Source organism: Protopterus annectens, chromosome 1.part2 (assembly GCF_019279795.1).
Source record: "Protopterus annectens isolate FY-2018-M chromosome 1.part2, PAN1.0, whole genome shotgun sequence".
Lineage (NCBI taxonomy): Eukaryota > Metazoa > Chordata > Ceratodontiformes > Protopteridae > Protopterus > Protopterus annectens.
The window spans coordinates 1,236,378,013-1,236,401,824 of record NC_056727.1 but is presented as its reverse complement, the minus strand read 5'-3'; the positions used below and the strand labels follow the sequence as shown (position 1 = coordinate 1,236,401,824).

Here is a 23,812-nt window from a genome sequence, read left to right as displayed (position 1 = left end):
GCAGGTGCAACCTCCACGCTTCAGCAGAAACTGGCCTTCAAAAAATTGATCCTTTCCAGCTACGGACAGACCTCAAAGGGGCAGATACAGACGCCCAAGGGGTAGAGGACAACCTCAAAGATCTTACAGAGCTAGACAGTGGCAAGCACCAACCCCAAGAGGTGGAGAAGATAGACCACAGTCATTTAGAAAACAGACACAATGACTTCCCCCTATACTTGCCAAGCAAAGCTATAATGGCAGCACCTTTGAGCGGAAAACTAGCATTATTTTCAAAAAACTGGCACGTTGTTACAAAAGACAAATGGATTCTGGACATTATAGACAGAGGCTACAGGTTCCACTTTCACACCCTTCCAAAAATGAGATGCTTGCCAAACCTGCCACATAATCAATGGGCAGAGGCGCAAAGACAAATTTCAGCTCTCATGGATATGAAAGCAATTCAAGAGGTACCTGCAAAAGAACAAGGTCAAGGTTTTTATTCCAGACTATTTCTGGTACCAAGGAAGGACAAAGATTGGAGACCCATCTTAGACCTATCCATCCTAAACACATATCTACAGGTACCAAAATTCAAGATGCTCACATTACAGCAGCTTCTTCCCATGCTGGGCAAGGAGTCTTGGCTGGTAACATTGGACCTCAAGGAGGCATACCTGCATGTCCCTATCGGACAAGATTGCAGAAGATACCTCAGATTTCTTGCAGGTTCGACCCATTACCAATTCTCTGCATTGCCCTTTGGCTTATCTACTGCGCCCAGAGTGTTTACAAAATGCCTGGCATCAGTAATTGCCTTCTGCAGACAACAAGGAATACAAATCTACCCATATCTGGACGACTGCCTGATCCAAGCGGACAGCAAGGACATTCTATTGCAGCATCTGGCGTTTGTAATACAACTGTTAAACTACCTGGGATACACAGTGAACAAAAAGAAATCAAAACTAATACACTCAACAGATAATTTTCCTGGGTGCCAGCTTAAATACAACCACCCAGATGGCCTACCTCACGCCAGACAAACAAGGGCAACTGTCTCAATACTTCAACAAAATGGCAACTTTAACCAGACTAACTGCAAGGAAAGTCCTGCAGGCTCTGGGATTCATGGCATCTTGCATCCTACTGATACCATGTGCAAAGCTGCATATGAGGAAACTACAATGGTACCTAAAAACCTTATGGTCTCAACACAGCCACAGCTTGTAAACAATTATACCACTCATTCCATGCCTTCAAAAGGAATTTTTGTGGTGGGCTCAAGCATGCCAAAGAAACACAGGTCTCCCTTTCTGTTTACCTCAAGCAACTCAAATCATCACAATGGACGCCTCAGACTACGCCTGGGGAGCACACATGGCAGATCAGTGCATTCAGGGAAAATGGTCCCAAAAAGAGAAGCACCTACACATCAACCAAAAGGAGATGCTGGCCGTGCAAAATGCTCTTATGACCTTCAAAGACCTACTGCATCCAGGCCAGCTGTTGATAAGGACAGACAACACCACAGTCATGTGGTACATAAACAAACAGGGGGGAACTCATTCATACCCCCTGTGCAGGCAAGCCATGACCCTGTGGAACACAGCACTGGAATTACAAATTCAACTACAGGCACAATTCCTGCCAGGGAAGGAAAACACACTGGCAAACAACTCAAGCAGAAATATGACAGACCCACGCTAATGGAAGTTGCAACCTCAAGTCTTCTCAAAGATAACTCTGGCATGGGGACAGCCAGACATAAATCTATTTGCTACCGACAGAAATTACCAGTTGAAAAAATTCTGTTCAAGGACCTATCATCCACAGGCCTGGATAATGGACGCACTCTCCTTCAATTGGACAACATTGACAGTCTATGCCTTCCCGCCTCTTCCTCTACTGACCAAAGTTCTATTAAAAGCCAGAGCAGAGAGGCCACAAATGATTCTCATTGCTCCAGACAGGCCACGACAGCACTGGTATCCTCTCCTAAAGAGCCTGTCACACTCACCACCATGGATCCTACCTCTAGTTCCTCTTCTGTTGTCCCAGCACAACTACAAAACCCTTCACAGCCAGCTCCGAACCTTAAATCTAGCTGCATGGAGAAATACCTTAATTTCCCAACAGACTCTCCTCTCCAAGGAGGTGCAGGATGTCATCTTTCAGGCCAGAAGACCCTCTACTAGAAAACCCTACTCCGCCAAATGGAAACGATTTTGTTCCTGGAATCAAGAAAAGGGCCAGAATCCGTGGGTAATAAATATACCTCAAATTTTACAGTACCTAGCTGAGATGTTAAACAGTGGCCTTTCCTTCTCCTCCATCAAGATCCACGCTTCAGCCATTTCTGCACAATACAATACAGATCCTCCTTTATTCTCACATCTTCTATTAAGGCAGTTCCTCAGAGGGGCAAAAAATATAAAACCCCCACGGAAACCACCAGTCCCAGTTTGGGACCTCAACTTCGTATTGGAAAAGCTGACCCTGCCTCCCTTTGAGCCGGCTTCTTCAACAGAGCTGCAATACTTGTCGTGGAAAACAGCGTTCCTTCTGGATATTACCTCAGCATGCAGGGTCTCGGAGCTACAGGCCCTCATGGCTGTGCAACCATTCATCATTTTCCATCAGGACAGAGTTTCCTTATGAACCAACCCTACCTTCATGCCAAAGGTAGTATCCAGTGTAGCTTTGATTCAGACTATTCATTTGCCTACCTTTTATCCAAATCCACAGAACAAAGGAGAGAGACTACTACATTCCTTGGACATTCACAGACAACTTCGTTATTACTTGGACAGAACAAAGCCATTCAGGAAATCTGAGCAGCTCTTTGTGTCCTATGCTACAGGTGCTCAAGGAAAGGCTATTTCCAAACAGACAATTTCTAAATGGATAGCCCACTGCATACACTTTTGTTATTCATTTCATGGAAAATCTCTGCCTGTATACATCAGATCCCACTCCACCAGGGCTACAGCTACCTCTGCAGCTTTCCTCAGGGGGGTCCCTACCAAGGACATTTTGGAAGCAGCTACTTGGAGTTCAGTGCTCACTTTCTCCAAGCACTACCACCTTCCACTATACTCAAAATCTAGAGCGGGCTTTGCCACAGCAGTCCTGCAGGGCATCCTAGCCCCTCCTAGTTCCACTTAGTACCTACCACCCTTACTTAGCTTTGGGATTCTACCCATCTGTAATGACTGCAGCTGTAATGCACGATGAACATAGTACAGTTTTGTACCTACCATAAATGTAGATGTTCGAGTGCTCATACAGCTGCAGTCCAGGTTACCCTCCCTCCATCCCCTCTTAGGACAGGCCTTATGACAAACACCCTTATTATACAACCTATTTAGGGTATTCTTTTATGGTGTATTTGCTTGCAACTACTGTTTTTGATTTATCTACATTGCATGTTTGCATAATATTATGTTTTGCCTTCCTTCTGGGGGCACCTGACATCTGGGGCAAGAAAAACTGAAGAAAATGGCGTCGGCTGCCTCTTTTTATACCCCTGCCGCACTGACGTCAGGAAAGAAGCGACGACAACCGACGCCGGACCTAGACTTTGGAATTCGGCCGACCGAGGACCCGCCTGACGGCAGGATAACCCATCTGTAATGACTGCAGCTGTATGAGCATTCAAACATCTACATTTATGGTAGGTACAAAACTGTACTTTCAGGGTCCTTCCCTTTGGTCTTACCACAGCCCCCAGGGTGTTCACCAAAGTGTTAGCAGTGATTGCGGCCCACCTGAGGCTCCAGGGAATCCAGGTCTACCCGTACCTGGACGACTGGCTCTTGACCACCCCGACAAGGCATCTACTCTGCGCAGCCAGAAACTACTTTCTTCGTCTAGCTCCCTGGCTGGGATCACTATCAACATAGAGAAGTCGTCTCTTACCCCGACTCAGACTATAGACTTCATAGGGGCAAGATTAGACACAAACCAGCTCCTAGCTTTCTTGACCACAGACCGGCTATGAACCCTGAGGCTACATGTGCGGGCCATTCTACATTCTCCAGCTCCTCTGGCAGAATTGGTCCGGAGGGCTCTAGGTTCGATGGCGGCGGCAATCAACCTTTTGCCAGTGGCGCTTTTGAACATGAGGGTCTTGCAATGGACCCTCCAGGTCCAGTAGTCCTTTCTTCGATTTCCTCTGAGCCATCCCATTCCCCTCAGCAGGGCTTGCAAGAGGGGCACTCTTATGGTGGCTCCAATCTCCGAACCTCCAGGAAGGACGCCCCTTTACTATGGCCCCTCCCCTAGCCACGGTGACCATGGACGCCTCCCGCCTCGGGTGGGGGGGGGGCATTTTTCCGGAAGGACAGTCCAAGGCACGTGGGACCCCACAGAGACCTCTCTACATATCAATGTCCTAGAGATGAGGGCAGTGCTGTTAGCGTTGCAAGCACTTCAACACCTTCTTCCTGTAGGAACTATTGCGATTCAGACAATATGTCGGTTGTTTGGTACAAAACAGGGGGGAACCAGGTCCTACCCACTCTGTCTAGAGGCCATGAGGGTGTGGGAATGGGCGATCTCCACCAACTGCTTTCTTATAGCAACTCACATTCTGGGGCGGTCCAACATCCTAGCGGACAGACTAAGTCGCACCATCCTGTTACCACACGAGTGGTCTCTGCATCCCGAGATAGTGAATCAGATTTTCGCCGAATGGGGTCAACCCTGTTGCGATCTCTTTGCTTCTCCCTCGAACACAAAATGTTACGACTACTTCGCTCTCATTTCCCCCTCCGGGGAACTTCCGAGAGACGCTCTGGTGCATGCTTGGCCTCCTGGTCTACTTTATGCTTACCCTCCTCTTCCGCTGATGCTGAAGTTTCTGCAGAAAGCCAGCCGGTTGGGGAGCAGGATAATCCTCATTGCCCCATTCTGGCCTCGTCAACCCTGGTTCCCTTACCTTTGGTCTCATCTGGTGAATCCCCCTTGGATTCTGGATCCCCGTCCGGATCTAATATCCCACCCCCTAGATCTCCCAGTCCCGAATCTGGACAATCTCAAGCTCACAGCTTGGCTGCTCCAGTTCCACTTGTAGCTAGGACTCTCGGTATCTCTTCCCCAGTTAAAACTATTCTAGTAGCAGCGCACAAGCCTTCTACTAGAAAGGTCTATAGTAGCAAATGGAAACGTTTCTCCATTTGGGCAGAACGTCAAAATTTGGATCCTTTCACAGCTCCCTTGCCAGCGGTATTAGACTTCCTGTCAGGGCTGTTTCATCAGGGGGCTAGCTCCTCCACAGTCAAGGTTCAACTAGCAGCTATCTCTCATTATCACATGGGAAATGAACTGGGCCCTTTGATCACCACGAAATTGTGTAAGACCTTTTTGAAGGGCACCTTTCTGCTCAGACCTCCAGTGAAGGATGTAGTCCCTCCTTGGGATTTAACGCTGGTGCTTCAGCCCTTAACAGCTCCCCCGTTTGAGCCTGCAGCTTCAGTAGATCTTAAATTCTTGTCATGGAAAACGGCCTTTCTTGTCGCTATCACCTCGGCTCGAAGGGTCTCTGAACTACAGGCCCTCTGTGTAAAACCCCCATATTTGACTTTCCACAAGGATAGAGTTTACCTCAGGACCAATCCCTCTTTTCTTCCCAAGATTGCCTCTGAATCGAATATTAACCAGTCCATCAACTTACCAGTCTTCTTCCCTAATTACCAAAACAAAGGGGAATATAAATTACACTCACTGGATGTGCATAGACAACTTCACTTCTACATCCACAGGACATCTGGTCATAGGCAATCTGACCAGTTGTTCATCTCCTTTGCCAAATTTAACTTGGGTAAATCTGTGTCTAAAGTCACGCTGTCCAGATGGATCTCGCAGTGTATCCTTTTAGCATATGAAAGTTCTGGCAGGCCCGCACCTCAGGGAGTCCATGCCCACTCTACTCGGTCTATGTCTACCTCTGCAGCTTTTAAAGCTAGAGTCTCTTTGGATGATATTTGTTCAGCAGCCACATGGGCCTCATCTCATACCTTTATCAATCACTATAAATTGGACATTATCTCCAGAGGGAGAGCATCCTTTGGCTCTGCAGTGCTCTGAAACATCCTTCCATGAAGGCCACCCGAGGTTCAGGTAGCTGGGGACTCTGTCCCATAGGTTGCTGCACAAATGAAGATGTTCATCGTGCATACAGCTGCAGTCATAACAGATGGGTTCTCCTGCTGTCAGGCGGGTCCTCGGTTGGCCGAATTCCAAAGTCTAGGTCCGGTTGTCGTCGCTTCTTCCCTGACGTCAGTGTGACAGGGGTATAAAGGAACCAGCCAACGCCATTTTCTTCAGTCTTTCATGCTGCGCGGTGCCCGAAGCAGAAGCAGTTCGCAAGTACCGGTCGGCCAGCTCCTGAGATTACGAAAATTTGGAAACCGAAGTCTTCTTAAAAGCTAAGTACCCCGTTGGGGAAACTCTTCTTGCCTCAGACCAATGTCAGACAAAGTTAATAATTGTATTTCTTGTGGGAAGCAAATACCGCATAAGGATTTCCATTCCCTCTATATACCTTGTTTAGGCCCAGACCACAACGTCTCGGTCTGTCGCTTTTGTGCTACATTCAACAAACGCACTTTTAAGTATCGGGCGGAGTTCGCCCAGCATTATTTTGGGAAAGCATTTAACTATACTATGTCGTCGGATACTCCGACTCCAATTTTGTCTAAAAACGCAAGGACAAGGACCGACACATGAGGTCCGCGGCCTCTACTGACACCATGCCAAAGCCGACTACACGTGGTCCGGTTCCCAGCGAGGTGCCTACGCAGCCCCTGATTACCGACGACACATCTTTGACGGTGTCTCCTGTGACCGAGGTCGCAGGCTCCTCGGCCCACACCCCAACTACAGATACCGAAGCCACTCTTGGCATTGAAACACAGAATGTGGACAGGTCCACCTCCACTCAAGGTGTCTTCAGACCTTCCTCTTCTTTCTCCATCAAGGCTTTCACCAAGTCTAAAGCAACCATGCAGTCTGAGACCAGCTACACAGGGCCCATCTCCTGGCCCCATGCCTAAGAAACAGATGCTTAAAATGGCTGAGGATTTAATTACTCTAATCAGAGGTTCTCAGCCCCCACCGGACAAAAGGCCCAGAGTGGAGGAAGATTCCCCCTCCTCTGATCAGGGCTCCATTATTTCAGAACACTCTGATGATCAGGAACAGTCTTACTCCCCTTTTGAAGACTCTGATGCGGAGGAGTTCCATCCCTTCTGTATCCCCCCCTGAGGATTACTCATTTGGGGAAACTTTGCATACCTTAAGGGAACACTTCCACTGGGAAGGCCAGGATTATTCGGATTCCAAGAAGAGGCTCAGGGAATTTCTCTTGTTACCCAAGCACAGGCCTCTGGCTATACCTCCTGTCTTGGACATCCTAGATGATGTTTACTCGGAGGCCTGTCTTAATCCGGACTCTCTACCTCCAGCTCCAGTTAAGCCTGACAGGTACTACAGGGTTCCTGACTCGCACCAATTTCTATACAAAAGCCATGCTGCTGACTTAGAAACCATTTCACAGGGCCCCAAGGGAGTTAAGGCCTCCATTGCCAAAAATCCATTGCCTTCCGAGAGAGATTCCAGATCCTTAGAAAGGTGGGGAAAAAAGGTATATACCTCAGCTACCTTATCCATGAGGGCCTTAAACTGTCAGTTTCATATGCTAAAATACCAACCGTTTTTGTTATCACAATTGAAAAGTAAAATGTCACAACCTGAACAACCAGACTTGAAGGAGTTGCAGGATTTGATGCATAGTGCAGAACAAGTGGGTAAGCATACCTTACAATGTGGTTTTGATGCTCTAGAGGCCTCATGTAGAGCTGCTGTTACAGGCTCAGTCATACGTAGGCATGCCTGGCTCAAGGAACAAGCCTTGCCTGATCATGTCAAAGCTAAATTACTAGACGCCCCTCTTCAAAAGGATGTACTATTTGGTGCTAATGCTGAGGAAGTATTACGGAAAATGGAGGAAAAGGCTAAATCAATGCAAACTGTGAAAGAATTTCTACAGGTTCAACCCCCACGTTTTAGTAGAAATTGGCCTTCCAAAAACTGGTCTTTCCTGCCACAGACAGACCCCAAAGAGGCAGATACAGGCGCCCGAGAGGCAGGGGACAACCACAAGGATCGTATAGAGGCAGACAATGGCAAGCTCCTACACAAAGAGGTGGTGAGGACAACTCGCAATCTTTCAGAAAGCAAACCCAATGACTTTCCCCTTTGCATACCAGCCAGGTCTCAAATGGCAGCCCCCTTCGGAGGAAAGCTGGCATTATTCTCAAAAAATTGGCATGTTGTCAGAAAGGACAAATGGATCCTGGACATTATAAACAGAGGCTACAAATTCCATTTTCACACCCTTCCAAAAATGAGAGGCATGCCAAACCTGCCACACAAAGGGCAGAGGCACAAAGGCAAATTTCAGATCTCATAAACATGAAAGCTATTCAAGAGGTACCTACGCACGAACAAGGTCAAGGTTTTTATTCCAGGCTATTTCTGGTGCCAAGGAAGGGAAAAGATTGAAGACCTATTTTGGATCTATCCATCCTAAACACATTTCTACTCGTACCAAAATTCAAGATGCTCACTCTACAGCAACTTCTTCCCATTCTGGGCAAGGAGTCTTGGCTGGTAACATTGGACCTCAAGGAGGCATACCTGCATGTCCCAATCAGACAAAATTGCAGAAGGTACCTCAGATTTCTTGCAGGTTCAACCCATTATCAATTCTCTGCATTGCCCTTTGGCTTATCTACTGCGCCCAGAGTATTCACGAAATGCCTGGCATCAGTAATTGCCTACTGCAGACTTCAAGGGATACAAATATACCCCTATTTGGATGACTGCCTGATCCAAGCGGACAGCAAGCACATTCTTCTGAAACATCTGGCTTATGTAATAATGTTATTGAACTCTCTGGGATACACAGTCAACAAAAAGAAATCAAGGCTAATACCCTCTCGGAAGATTATTTTCCTGGGTGCCAATTTGGACACAAACACCCAGATGGCCTACCTCACGCCAGCGAAGCAGGGGCAACTAATTCAATACTTCAGAACACTAGCAAATTGCACCAGGCTGACTGCAATGAAAATTCTGCAGGCTCTGGGATTCATGGCATCTTGCATCTTACTAATCCCATGTGCAAAGCTGCATATGAGGAAACTACAATGGTACCTGAAAAACATATGGTCTCAACACAGCCACAGTTTGGAAACAATAATACCACTAATTCCATGTCTGCAAAAGGAATTTCTGTGGTGGGCTCAAGCATGTCAAACAAACACAGGTCTTCCATTCAGCAAGCCTCAAGCAAATCAAGTCATCACAACAGACGCCTCAGACTACGCCTGGGGGGCGCACATGACAGACCTGTGCATTCAGGGCAAATGGTCCCAAAAAGAAAAGCACCTTCACATCAATCAAAAAGAAATGCTAGTGGTAATAAATGCTATTAAAGCTTTCAAGGACCTCCTACAACCAGGTCAACTATTGATAAGAACGGACAACACCACAGTTGTGTGGTACATAAACAGGGAGGAACACATTCTTACCCCCTATGCAGACTGGCCATGTCACTTTGGAACATGGCCATGGACTTACAAATGGAACTACAAGCACAGTACTTGCCAGGCAAGGAAAACACGCTGGCAGACAACCTAAGCAGGGATATGACAGATCCACATGAATGGAAATTGCATCCAAAAGTTTTTACAGAAATAATCCAAGAATGGGGAAGGCCAGACATAGATCTCTTTGCCTCCCACAAGAATCATCAATTGACAAAATTCTTCTCAAGGATCTTCCATCCAAAGGCCTGGAGAGTGGACGCTCTTTCCTTCAGTTGGACATCAGTGACAGTTTATGCCTTCCCTCCTCTTCCTCTGCTGCCCAAAGTTCTATTAAAGACCAAGCAGACAGACCAAAGATGATCCTCATTGCTCCGGACTGGCCAAGGCAACACTGGTACCCACTCCTGAGGAGCCTGACGCATTCCCCACCCTGGACCCTGCCTCTAATGCCTCTTCTCCTGACTCAGCACAGTTTCAAAACTCTTCACAGCCAGCTAAAAACACTCAATCTAGCCACATGGAAGATTCTTTAGCATCACAACAGGCCCTACTCTCCAAGGAGGTGCAGGATGTCATTTTGGAGGCCAGTAGGCCATCAACTAGAAAAGCTTACTCCGCAAAATGGAAACGTTTTTGTGTCTGGAATGAGAAAAAGGGCCAGGATCCTGGAAAACTGAATTTACCTCAAATACTACAATATTTGGCTGAACTGCTAAGCAGTGGACTTTCTCCTCCATCAAAATCCATGCATCAGCCATTTCTGCAGACTACAACACTGATCCACCTTTATTCTCTCACCTTCTCCTAAGGCAGTTCCTCAGAGGGGCTAAGAATTTAAGGCCTCCAAGGAAACAAACAATACCGGCTTGGGATCTTAATTTCATTCTGGAAAAACTGACCTTGCCTCCCTTTGAGCCAGCTGCCTCATCAGATTTGCAATATTTGTCCTGGAAAACAGCTTTCCTTCTGACTATCACCTCAGCTCGTAGAGTTTCAGAACTACAGGCTCTCATGGCTGTCCAACCTTTTATCATCTTCCATCAGGACAGAGTTTCCTTATGAACCAACCCGTCCTTTATGCCTAAAGTGGTATCCAGGGTAGCTTTAAATTAGGCCATACATTTACCTACTTTTTATCCTAATCCTCAAAACAAAGGGGAGAGATTACTACATTCCTTGGACATCCACAGACAACTGCGTTATTATTTGGACAGAACAAAGCCTTTCAGAAAATCAGAACAGCTCTTTGTGGCCTATGCGGTAGGAGCTCAAGGGAAGCCAATTTCCAAACAGACAATCTCAAAATGGATAGCCCACTGCATACGCTTTTGCTATTCCTTTCATGGCAAAACTGTTCCTACAGGCATTAGAACTCATTCCACCAGGGCCATAGCCACCTCTGCAGCCTTCCTCTGAGGAGTTCCTACCAAGGATATTTTGGAAGCAGCCACTTGGAGTTCTGTACATACCTTCTCCAAGCATTACAACCTACCATTATACTCCAAATCTAGAGCAGGCTTTGCCACTGCAGTCTTGCAGGGCATTTTGGCTCCTCCTAGTTCCACCTAGTGCCTACCACCCCTTTCTTAGCTTTGGGATTCTACCCATCTGTTATGACTGCAGCTGTATGCACGATGAACATAGTACAGTTTTGTACCTACCATAAATGTAGATGTTCGAGTGCTAATGCAGCTGCAGTCCAGGTTTCCCTCCCTCCTTCCCCACTTGGGACAGGCCTATAGGCTAACACATCCTCTTACAACCTGATTGGGGTGTTCATTTATGATGTATTTGCTTGCAACTACTGTATTTGGATTATATTGCACTGCATTATCACACAAATTTATGTATTGCCTTCCTTCTGGGGGCACCCAACATCTGGGGCAAGAAAAACTGAAGAAAATGGCGTCGGCTGGTTCCTTTATACCCCTGTCGCACTGACGTCAGGGAAGAAGCGATGACAACCGACGCCGGACCTAGACTTTGGAATTCGGCCGACCAAGGACCCGCCTGACGGTAGGAGAACCCATCTGTTATGACTGCAGCTGTATTAGCACTCGAACATCTACATTTATGGTAGGTACAAAACTGTACTTTAACTACTTCAGATTAAGAAGTTATGTACTCACCATAACGTTCCATCTGAGTAGGTAAACTTCATTTGTCAGCAACCGTCCCTCCCTCCTGCCCCCTCACTTATGAATGTTTTCATACTCAGGTCCATGGGTGTTACCCACTTATCTTGAAAGTATTAGTCTTCGGGCAGTATCTGCTTTTGGGCAAACTTGATCTGAGGTCAGTCAGGGTTGGCAGGGGATTATGGGTAGGGACAGGAGCTTGGAGCTCAGATCTAAAGCTGTTGAAAACTGCTGGCTCGGATCCGAATCCCATAGGTTGCTGACAAATGAAGTTTACCTACTCAGATGGAATGTTATGGTGAGTACATAACTTCTTATTTATTGGCCGTTTGCGAAGCCTTTCCATCTCTTTCAACTTTCTGATTTAAAAGCCTGTGTTTGCGCTTGTTTCCTGCCTTTCCTGTTACTAGTCTAGTCCAGGTACAGATTTGCTGTATCCAGGACTCTTTGTAAGCTTCTGAGCCCCCAAGCCTTTCCGTGTTGGAGGGAAGCCTTCTAGCTTATCAGTGGGAGTGGTAAGCATTAGGTAGCCTATCTACCACAAGAGGAGTGGTCCCTGGCCCCGAAATTGTAGCTATTGGCCGTTTTAGTTTTTTCCATCTCTTTCAACTTTCTGGTTTGAAAGCAGCACTTGTGCCCGTTTCCTGCCTATCCTATAACTAGCCTGGTCCAGTTAGAGTTGCTGTATCCAGGATTGTTAGTAAGCTTCTGAGCCCCCAAGCCTTTCTGTGTTGGGGGGAAGCCTTCTAGCTTATCAGTGGGAGTGGTAAGCACTAAGTAGCCTTTCTACCACAAGAAGATTGGTTCTTGGCTCAGAAATTGTAGTTTATTGAACATTTGGGCAGTTTATCCATCTCTTTCAGCTTTCTGGTTTAAAAGACCACATGTGTGCTTGTTTCCCATCTTTCCTGTAACTAGCCTAGTCCAGATACAGAGTTGCTATATCCAGGACTGTTGGTAAGCATTTCTGTGTTGGAGGGAAGCCTTCTAGCTTATCAGTGGGAGTGGTAAGCATTAGGTAACCTGTCTACCACAAGAGGAGTGGTTCTTGGCCCAGAAATTGTAGTTTATTGACCATTTGGACAGTTTGTCCATCTCTTTCAACTTTCTGGTTTAAAAGACCACATCTGCACTTGTTTTCCATATTTCCTGTAACTAACCTACTGGGAAGCACTAGAAAGCCTAGCTTAGAAGAGAGACTTTGGAGTGATTAAGTATCAGTTTTCTGTACTTTCTTGCTGTACTTTTCCACCCAAATGCCAATTTTCCAGCATTTATTGTGATTCAAAAGCTTTTTCTTTCACATATTGTACTTATTTGACTGCCTGCACTTTTTTGTTTAAATAATTTAATAGTTGTAGGCTACACACTAAAGTGCAATAGCCTTTTCTGATCGTTTGTTGTCATTTAAAGCTGTTTTAAGTGTATTTTTTACTGTTTTTGCCTTATCTTTTCAAAATAACAAAAAAAAAAAAAAAAAATTATTTTCCCGCCTTTCTAAGCTAGTATAGTCCAGTTTTCAGGCTAGTGATGAATTCAGGGCTGTGTTACAAGTTTCTGAGTTGCCCATACCTTACTTGGATAAAAGGAAGTTTCTCTGTTTACCTGTGAGAGAGGGAAGCTTTGAGCAGCCTATTTGTCCCTGGAGGAGTGGTTCCAGCTCAGAAGTTAGTAGTTTATTGGCCATTTTGGGCTAATTTCTATCTCTTTCATTTCCCTGCTATAAAAACCACGTTTGCACGGTTTTGTGTGCTGGGTAGTGCCGGGTAGCTAGGGTTAAATTATTCCTGGCTCCACTAAGTCTCCTCTTCAGTTTTTCCCTTGAACCTAGTCTAACTCTCAACCTAAGCACTCAAAAAGCATCCTACAGCCCAGCACTTGCTCAGACCTAATAGCAAGCACTAATATACCCTGGCACTCGATTGCCCAGCAGGGCAAGGCTCTTTATTCACCCCTCACCCTACTATTAGGCATGACCAAAGGGCAATTTCAGGTGTACTCTCCAGTCCAACTGGGGAATCTGGGTATCCTGAGGCAATTTTACAACTGCCTCATGTACACAGACAACCCTCTTCTCCTGCCACAAAACACTAACATATGTGAGAGGTGCAATTATACAGCCAAACTGGAGGCTAAGCTGTCTCCACCCAAGACTGGAACAGACAGTCGAGAGAAGAAGGTTAACACTTGCACCACACGTCCAGCCACACACAGACCTACTAAACCAGCACTGGCATAAAATGCACATTAATACACAAAATCATACTCGGAGGCTCTAAATAAAAACCTGCAAAAGCATCAGAGACCTCCAAAGCAGACACCCAAACAACCTGCACCTTCCGTCACAAACCAGACAACACACAAAACACAAAATCAGTGTGCCGCGCAATCACAGCCCTTAAGGTGAAATAACATACCTAACACACTAGTAATAGGTGACTGTATAATCAGGCACACTGATGTGCCACTCACTAGGCTGGACAAGCAGAAGGTTACTGTTAGCTGCCTGTCGGGAGCCAGAATCCGCCACATAACACAAGCACTCGGGTCACTCCAGAACAAGTATAAATATGACTCTCTCATTGTTCATGTTGGTGTGAATAACCTGAGACGTACCTCCCTGGACTACATGAAGAGAGACATGGAAGAGCTCTCTGATTATGTAGCCCAGGCAGGTTTGACCCTGACCCTGAGTAGCATCCTGCCCTCACCAAGAATGATACCTCAGTATAAAGAAAAAAATGATCAATTTCAACAGTTGGCTAAGCTTCTGGTGTCATTCAAAGGGGATCCAGTGTCTGTCAGCCTGGGACGACATGCTCGACAAGCCGCATTGCTTTGCAAGAGATTGCTTGCACCTGTCACCCATAGGCTTTCGAATACTGGCCAAGGCTCTTGCTGCTCCCATAGTGCCTTTTTAGGCAAGGCTCAAAAGTCAAACCCACCTACGTAAACAGCACAATTAACAAAAAACTGGGGGCTATGCTACTCAACGCCAGGAGTTTAAATCTCAAAATGCATGCGCTTGAAGCACTCCTCAGTATGGGGAACATCAACATCTGTGCAGTAACTGAAACCTGGTTCAATGCTCCAGAGGGCACCCCAGCACTACTGGGCCACAACTCGTACCACACGTTTCGGACACAGAACATGGACCGAAAAACAAAAGTAGGGGGTGTATCCATATTCATCAAGGATACCTACACCTCCAGGTTAGTGGCACAGCATGATACTTCTGAGATCATCCATGTGCAACTAACATCGGGCAAATCCGCAGTGCAAATTGTGGCCTGCTACAGATCACCCTCCATGACGCAGGACCTCCACTCCACCTTTCTAGAGACACTGGAAAACATGAAGGTCCTACCAAACACCCTGATATTGGGCGATTTCAATTACCCTGCCGTTAACTGGGAAAACTACTCGAGTACAAACTCCCAGGCCCAGCGCTTCCTGAAATTCATCAACTCAAACGCCCTGGATCAGCTGGTAAACTCCCCTACCAGAGGTGAAAACATATTGGACCTGATCATCACCAGCATGGGCGACAGGTGTTCCACACCGGAAGTCAACCCAACACTGGTTAGATCAGAGCATAAACTAATCACTCTGGATGTCCACCACCCCACCACCACCCTCAACTAAGGAAACCACAGTAAAAACCCTTTCTAAAGTAAACTTCACCTTAGTTAAGACAGAGACAGTAAGTTTCACAGCCCCCACGCTAAAGGATAACGCTGCCCAAGCTGCAGAAACCTTTACAAATGCACTCTTATGAGCACCTACAAGGATACATGGATCGTGCCATCCCTAGCAAAACCAAGACTCAGTCCTCTAAGAGAAGGAAACCAGTCTGGTGGACCCGTGCCATAAACAGGTTGTACAATAGAAGGAGTAAACTAGTTCAGAAAAAAAGCAAATCCCAAGAAGGAAAGCCATCCCTGATCAGTATCTGTAAGAAACCAAGGTCCCTCATAAAATCATCCAAGGCTAACTTCGAAAGAAAAATAGCCAAGGATTCAAAAGATAACCACAAAGCCTTCCTTAGCTATGTTAAGAATCTAAGTGGCAACTCGCAGATATGCACTGAACTAGTGCAAAACAGCAGAAAATATACTAAACCTACTGATATTGCCAACATCCTGGCAGATAAATTCAATGCAAACTTCAACCCCCCCCCCCAAAAGGGCCCACAACAATACCGGAAAAGTGTAGTGTCCTGGAAATCACAGACGCACAGGTGAAAATAGCCCTTTTCAAAAGCCAAAAACACAGCGTCAGTAGGGCCAGGTGGTGTCCCAGTTTATGTCTTGCACGAACTACAGAACGAACTAATCCCCCACCTAAACACGCTGTTCATCCTCAGCCTCTCCACAGGCTACATGCACATAGAATGGCGTACAGCAACGGTTATTCCACTCCACAAAGGAGGGGCCACAACTGACCCTGGTAACTATCGCCCCATAAGCCTGACTAGACTGGTCTGCAAGACTGTGGAGCGCATCATCATGGAACTCATTAACAAAGACATTGGGAACCTCCAAACACTTGACCCGACCCAGTTTGGCTTTAAAGGCAGATCATGCCTACTAAACCTGGTTGACGTCTTCAAGACAGTCACCAAGGCCATAGATGAGGGAAAGGTTGTTCACACAGCCTACCTTGACCTCGCCAAGGCTTTCGACACCATTCCCCACTCTGGTATTACAGAAAAACTCACCAGCCTAAACATAAACCCCTATGTCACGAGATGGATTGCCATCTGGCTTGCAGACAGAACTCACATGGTAAGAATTGCGGGCTCTAGGTCCGACTCTAAACCAGTCACAAGTGGTGTCCCGCAAGGTTCGGTCCTGGGACCCCTACTGTTGGGCGTATACTTCTCAGAAGTATAGGCAAACACAGGAGGACTATGGCTAACCAAGTTCGCTGATGATTGCAAACTGGGCGCCATAATTGACTCTCCGGCTGACACGGACATCCTCCAAAAGGGCCTTACTGAGATGGACACCTGGTGTCAAGGTCATGGCCTCAAGCTAGATGCTAAAAAATGCATAGTCATCCCGTTTGGGGAAAAAACAAAACACCCACAAATTACCACATAGGTGGCAGCCACCTTAATACAGAAGAGGTAATAAGAGATCTGGGGAACCCAGGTAGATAGTAATCTCTCCTTTGACAATCATATTGCCAAAATAGTTAGGAAATCCTTTTTATGTGGCCCATCTAATTACTAAAGGGTTTGCATCTAGAAAGAGGTTATAGTGCCCATCTACTCGTCACTCATCAGACCCATCATAGAGTACAATGCCCCATTTGGGATGTACCTCACAAGACACTTCCAACAGCTGGAGAGACCACAAAAGTACCTCACCAAGAGGATTACTGGCCTCAAACATATGTCCTATGCAGCCCGACTGAAAAAACTCCGGCTCTACTCAGTGGCGTATCGCTTACTTAGAGGTGATCTCTGCCTGACTTACAAAACCATGTCCAACTTAGAATTGGTGGACTTGCTCCACCTAAAGAAATCCAAGTCACTGTGAGCCACACGCTCTAGTGAGCTAAACCTCACCACAACAATAAATAGAACATGCTGGAGGGATAGATTCCTGTCACAGAGACTCCCCATGCTTTGGAACAAAATTCCAAACTACATTAGGCAGAACCCCTAAGTAACACTCTTCAAGAGAAACCTTGATGATTGGATGGGTAACAGAAAATACACCCCTGGGATCACTTCATTGGCTCTGCTTGTCAGAGGATCAGTTAATTAATCGAATGGGGTGGCGAAAGCCAACACACTCTGGCTAGGCTTATAAATGCCCTCGGGCAGATAGCCTAGTACCTACCTATAACCTGTACAATTTAGTTGAAAAACAAGCAAATCTGTTAGGGGGACAAATATAAAAAAATTAAAAACATACAATAAGATGGTTGCATGTGTGTGCACACCATTAAACTAATACTTTGTTGAAGCACCTTTTGATTTGATTACAGCATTCAGTCTTCTTGGATACACATCTGCCATCAATTAAAGAGACTCTGATTAACCCCAAATAAAGTTCAGCTGTCCTAGTAGGATTTTCCTGACATTTACTCAGTTGCCTGCTACAGCAAAAGCCATGGTTTGCAGAGAGCTTGTTAAGCATCAAAGGGATCCCACTGTGGAAGGGTATCAGTCAGGAGAAGGGTACAAAAAAATTTCCACAGCATTGGATATACCATGGAACACGGTGAAGACCGTCATCAAAAAGTGGAGAAAATATGGGACAACAGTGACATTGCAAAGGACTGGACGTCCCTTCAAAATTGATGAAAAGACAAGACAAAAACTGGTCAGAGGCGCTTCCAAGAGACCTACAGCAACACTGAAGGAGCTGCAAGAATTTCTGGCAAGTACTGGTTGTATACTACATTACAACAATCTCCCATATTCTCCATATGTCTGGACTATGGGGTAGGGTTGCAAGACAGAAGCCTTTTCTTACACAGAAAAACATCCAGGCCCAACTAAAATTTGCAAAACAATACATCAAGTCTCCCAAAAGCATGTGGGAAAATGTGTTATGGTCTGATGAGACCAAGATTGAACTTTTTTGGCCACAATTCAAAAAGGTACGTTTGGCGCAAAAACAATACTTCGTATCACCAAAAGAACACCACCTCATGTTGAAGCATGGTGGTGGCAGTATCATGCTTTGAGGTTGCTTTTCTTTAGCTGGAGCTGGGGCTTTAGGGAAGGTGGAGGGAATTATGAATAGTTCCAAATACCAGTCACTTTTGGCCCAAAACCTTTCAGGTATCTGCTAGAAAGCTGAAGATTATGATAAATTTCACCTTTCAACATGACAATGACTCCAAGCATACATCCAAATCAACAAAAGAATGGCTTCACCAGAAGAGAATTAAAGTTTTGGAATGGCCCAACCAGAGCCCAGACCTAAATCCAATAGAAAATCTGTGGGGTGACCTGAAGAAGGCTGTGCACAAGAGATGCCCTCACAATCTGACAGATTTGGAACACTTTTGCAAGGAAGAGTAGGCAAATATTGCCAGATCATGATGTGCCATGCTGATAGACTCCTACCCAAGAAGGCTGAATGCTGTAATTAAATCAAAAGATGCTTCAACAAAGTATTAGTTTAAGGGTGTGCAAATTTATACAACTAGCTTATTCTATTGTTTTTTGTTTTTTATATTTTTCCCCTAACAGATTTGTTTTTCAACTGAATTGTGCAGGTTATAGGTCACATTAAAAGTGGGAAAAGTTTTGAAATGATTTATTGTGATCTCATTTTTTATATCACAAAAACTTGGCATTTTAACAGGGGTGTGTAAACTTTTTATATCCACTGTAGGTGAGGTGTTGGAGCTGCAACATAACCACAGAAGAACGCAACATAAACCACAGTGGTGGCTCTTCAGCTCACCTTCTCACTAGGTTCTGATAGTTCACACTTTAGGAGGGGGTATTGGCAGACCCATTAGGGGAATAAATTCCAAGTGTCCTTAAGGTGTTCTTAAGACACATGGCTGGTATTGGGGAGGTCGGGGTCAATAGACAAGCTGTACTGCAGCAGAAGTCGGACCAATCCTTGAATAGCGAGCTGTAGCATTAAAAAAACCTCTACGTAGAGGTTTCTTAAAGATTTTTTTCCCAAAGTTTTGTTGCATTCCTTAAGACATATAATAGTGGGCAGTTGATTATTTTTCAGGATTGTAGAGGAAAGTTGCTGCATGCCTTCTAGCATTCTTCTTGTTACCTCCTCTGTCTACAGAGTTTTAAGCAGGAAGCCCATAGGACGTCCTTTGCCACCTTTTGCCCAGAGGTTGTGGTTTTGGACACTGTCAGAAACTCTTCCACTTCATCTCAAGGATGCTTCTATTTGCTGGCAAGCCTGTTGCTTCATGGCTTAGTTTCTGTAGTAGACTAGAGTTTTCTGAGAATAGATGAGAGTTTTTTGAGGCCACTAGAAGTTGTCCATGACTAACTTAAACTGCTGAGTGAAAGCAGTTCTGTGTGTAGGGGAGGAGAGGTCTTCCCTTCCTCCACAGTCTTTGAACCTGCAGGTCTTTTTGACCAGTGAAAGATGCCTATTCAGTTTGGATATTGGTTATTTTATGGTAATGTACATATCTCCACCATCTTGGTGTGTCATGACATCATGGGGAACAGGACTATGATTCAGCACAGTTTGGTTAAGCAATTTCTGAAAAGTTTATTCTTTTCCACAAGCTGGTGAAGAACCTATCTCAGCTAGTCTCTGTATATCCCTGTTTTCTTTCTGGCCATAGAATTCAGTGGGGAATGTCCTGGCATATCATTTGTGTATTCTAGCACTGACATTTTATATAAAGTTGAGTGCAGAAGCTCAGGAAGATCGACTTGTGACTGCTTTGTTCAGATAAAAAGAGATTGCCAGTCATCAAACAGCCATTTAGTAAATGTATTGTCAGTTGTATGTGTTTTGCCAGTATGCTGTCAGTCAGCCCTTGAATAACACGGGCTGGGGTCATTTAACCAGAGGTAAAACTGATTTCATGATTGCTTAATAAATGTGCATTGTGAACAGGGTTGCCAGATTTCTAAAGGGACAGGTAGGGACCAAGGGACCAAAAAAAAAAAGTCCTTCACGCTAAGTGAATACCAAAAAAAAAGTCTTTCATGTGGAACAGCAGGCAGTTCCGCATTGAACAGAAGTAGCTCCACTTATGCCGGTATACGAGCCAATCAAAAAGCAGAGGCTGTTTCGGGATTTTAACAGGTAGTGCAGGACTCTGGATTGGGCTGCTGATCTTGGGACAGCCACTCAAATAGGGACGTCTGGTAACCCTGGTTGTGAACATATGCACTGTTTTTTCTGCATATATTTACTGAGCATTATTGCATGGATACTCCAGAAACTGAACATTCTATGGCATGTCTTCAAGACTCAACCTTCTGAACCTTCTTTCATTTGAATTCTGTGACTTCTGCCATCCCTTTGAGTTTTTTGTGAGTACTGCAAGAGATGGTGGGTACTGCTCGGGTTTTGTAGAGGTCTTTAAGTTAGTCAGATGTGTATTGATCTTTGAGTTGGTCCTTATTTCCCTGGAATTGAACAGCTAGTGCAGCCACATTGTGCACAGCGTTCAGCGTAAGATTTTTTTTTCTTTTTTTTTTCCCCTTAGCATGTAATTTTGTATTTTTTGAGTAGTGTGCCTTGTTACAGGTATGGATTTCTGTCTTCTGTGAATATCAGAACTGGGTAACATGAGGTGGGATCCTCCTTAGTCCTGTATGGTGTCATAATATACTGTTTGGTGGGGGAATATGAAACACGGATTAGCGCTTACAGAAGAAATGTCATGACAGAGGTCTTAAAGAGTTTAGCTGTTTGTCACTGCAGAGGGCTCTTGAACATTAGCTAGTATGGCAAGTACTCAAGCACATATTTATTCTGACATTACTAATTTTTCCTTGTAATTAAAATATGGTCTGCTTATACATTGGGTAAAATGGTATCTACAGGTCTTTAGCCAAGGTTTACAGTTTCATTTGCCACCCTTCACATTTGTCATTGTATCCATTGATTAAGAATGTGACTATTAAGTAGAAGTTTTTTTTTTTTTTTTAATTGCTGCTTTGCATTTGTGAAGTGTTGTAGAGAAGTGCAAAATGTAGTTTTGTAACGTATAATTTTCCCCACAGCGAGTCTTTTTATGGGATTTGGATGAAACTATCATCATCTTTCATTCCTTACTCACAGGGACGTATGCAAGAAAATACGGTAAGGTAAGGCTACTTTTATTTCTTAACGTTTTTGCAGTAGTATTTTTGATGTCTTGTTTCGGGTCTGATCCATTAAGCTTTGCATTCATTATGGACAATTTTTTTTGTAAATTGTCTGATTCATCAGTTTACAAAGGGAAATTACAGACTAGCAATTTAACCTCCAACAGAATTTCATGTATTTAGATTCAGTTCATTTGTGTTACTGTTAACAAGAGATGGTCTTTAATTCAAGGAAGGCTGCTGTAAAAGTCAAACAAACGAGCCTCTACTTATGGACGTATTATCATCTGGCCAGATTTTTTCCAGTGGCTGTGGTTCCCCTTCCCCCAAGTAAGGTGACATAAACATTGGCTTGGTGAGCACTGCTGGATGAGTAGGAAGGGTTACCTCACATATTTATTTTTTAGTAACTGTTTTCGGTTTGTGAATAGTTCTTTCATAATTTGGCTTATTTTGTATAAATTATAGATTTTTTTTTTAATCAAGAAACATCTTCGCCTGTGTCAAAAGTGATAATTCGGTAGTTACACATTTGCATAAAGGAAAACAAACCAAGTTGACATATTTTCAGTTGCAAGCATTGTACACCACATATCTTCTCTACAGTCGTCATTCAGACATGGCTCATTTAGTTTCTGCCTTCCCTTAAACCTCATTCCTCCTCCAAAACATTGTTCTGCATATATTGTTCCTACAATTCTAATTTTATTTTTCTATGTAATTTGCTCCTACCCTTTTCTAAAGATCCCACTTCCAGTTCTTTTATCTCACTGTATTCACTACTTCTAGTATGGTTGGTTTGATTTCCATTTTCTAGTAATTGATTTTTTGGCAGCCACCAGAATTAAACTCAGCAAGGCCTTATGTCTAGGCAATTCCAATTCTGTATCATAACTCAGAAAATCATTTCCTTAGTTATACCAGTTTGCTCACCCATGATTTCTGACAGAGTTGTCTGCAGGAAGTTTTAAAATCTGCCAACTCATTGCACACACAGAAAATATGTTCCCAGTTGCCTCTTTCTTCCCTGTCACTATTTGTAATCTACCTGAGGAAAAATTCTTTGGAGTCTGCTTGGGGTTTCTTCTAGACTTTGTTACACACTTGGGAGCCATACATATACTCCCGTTGTTTCTTTGTGAATTGCTTAGTCAATCTCTTCCTAATTCTTTCTAAACTCCTCTGATTCCTGTAGTTCATAGGTTCATAGGTTGATACTAGGCTATCTGCCCTAGGGCATTTACAAGCCTAGCCAGAGTGTGTTTGGCTTTCACCTTCCTTCTTAGATTAGTTGACTGTGTCTCTGTGTAGTAGTTCACAGAAGATAGCCCATTTAAGGTTAGTTTACCGTGCCTCTGTCTAGCACTGACACAGAAGAGATTCCAGGGGTAAATTTACGATCTCCCATTCAAACGTCAAGATTCTTCTTGAAGAGGGTCATTGAGGGGCTCTGTCTGACATGGATTAGGATTTTGTTCCAGAGTGAGGGGAGCCTCTGGGATATGAATCTGTCCCTCCAGCATGTTCTATTTATTTCTGTGCTGAGGTTTAAGTCACTGGAATGTGTAGTTCTCATGGATTTGGATTTCTTGAGGTGGAGCATGTCCATTAATTCTGGGTTGGACATGGCTTTATACGTCAGGCACAGATCGCCTCTGAGTAGGCGGTAAGCAACTGAGTAGAGCTGGAGTTTCTTTAGCCTAACTGCGTAGGGCATCTGTTTGAGTCCCTTGATCCTCTTGGTGAGGTACTTTTGGGGTCTTTCTAGTTGTAGCAGGTGTCTGGTAAGGTACATCCCAAATGGGGCATTGTATTCAATTATGGGCCTGATGAGTAGAGGGGCACAATGACCTCTCTTGATCTAGATGTGAACCCCTTCGTGATGAGGTGGGTTATATAGAATGTCTTTCTAACCACTTTGGCAGTGTGATTGTCCAAGGAGAGATTGCAATCTACTTGGGTCCCCATATCCCTAATTACTTCTTCCGTACTTAATGGATTACCACCTATGTGGTAATTTGTGGGCACTTTGTTTTTCCCAAAGGGGATGACTGTGCACTTTTTGGCATTTAGCTTGAGGCCATGGCTCTGGCACCAGTTATCCATCTCTGTGAGACCTTTTTGAAGGATGCTTGTGTCAGCCGGTGAGTCGATTATGGCCCCCAGTTTGCAGTCATCTGCAAAATTTGTCAGCCATAGTCCTCCAGTGTTAGCCTGTACCTTAGAGAAATATATACCGAACAAGAGAGGTCCCAAGACTGAGCCTTGTGGGACACCACTTGTAACTGGTTTAGAGT

At 44.7% G+C, this 23,812-nt stretch overlaps 1 protein-coding gene across 3 annotated transcripts in view; it reads left to right on the top strand.

Annotated features, from left to right (window-relative positions):
* The window catches only part of EYA3 (EYA transcriptional coactivator and phosphatase 3), a 1,396,180-nt gene that overhangs the window by 876,813 nt on the left and 495,555 nt on the right, over nucleotides 1-23,812 (top strand). For all 3 annotated transcript variants that reach the window (XM_044060112.1, XM_044060111.1, XM_044060110.1), the window contains one exon: nucleotides 21,432-21,515. In XM_044060112.1, the coding sequence (XP_043916047.1) occupies nucleotides 21,432-21,515 (84 nt within the window). The remainder of the gene's footprint in view (nucleotides 1-21,431; nucleotides 21,516-23,812) is intronic.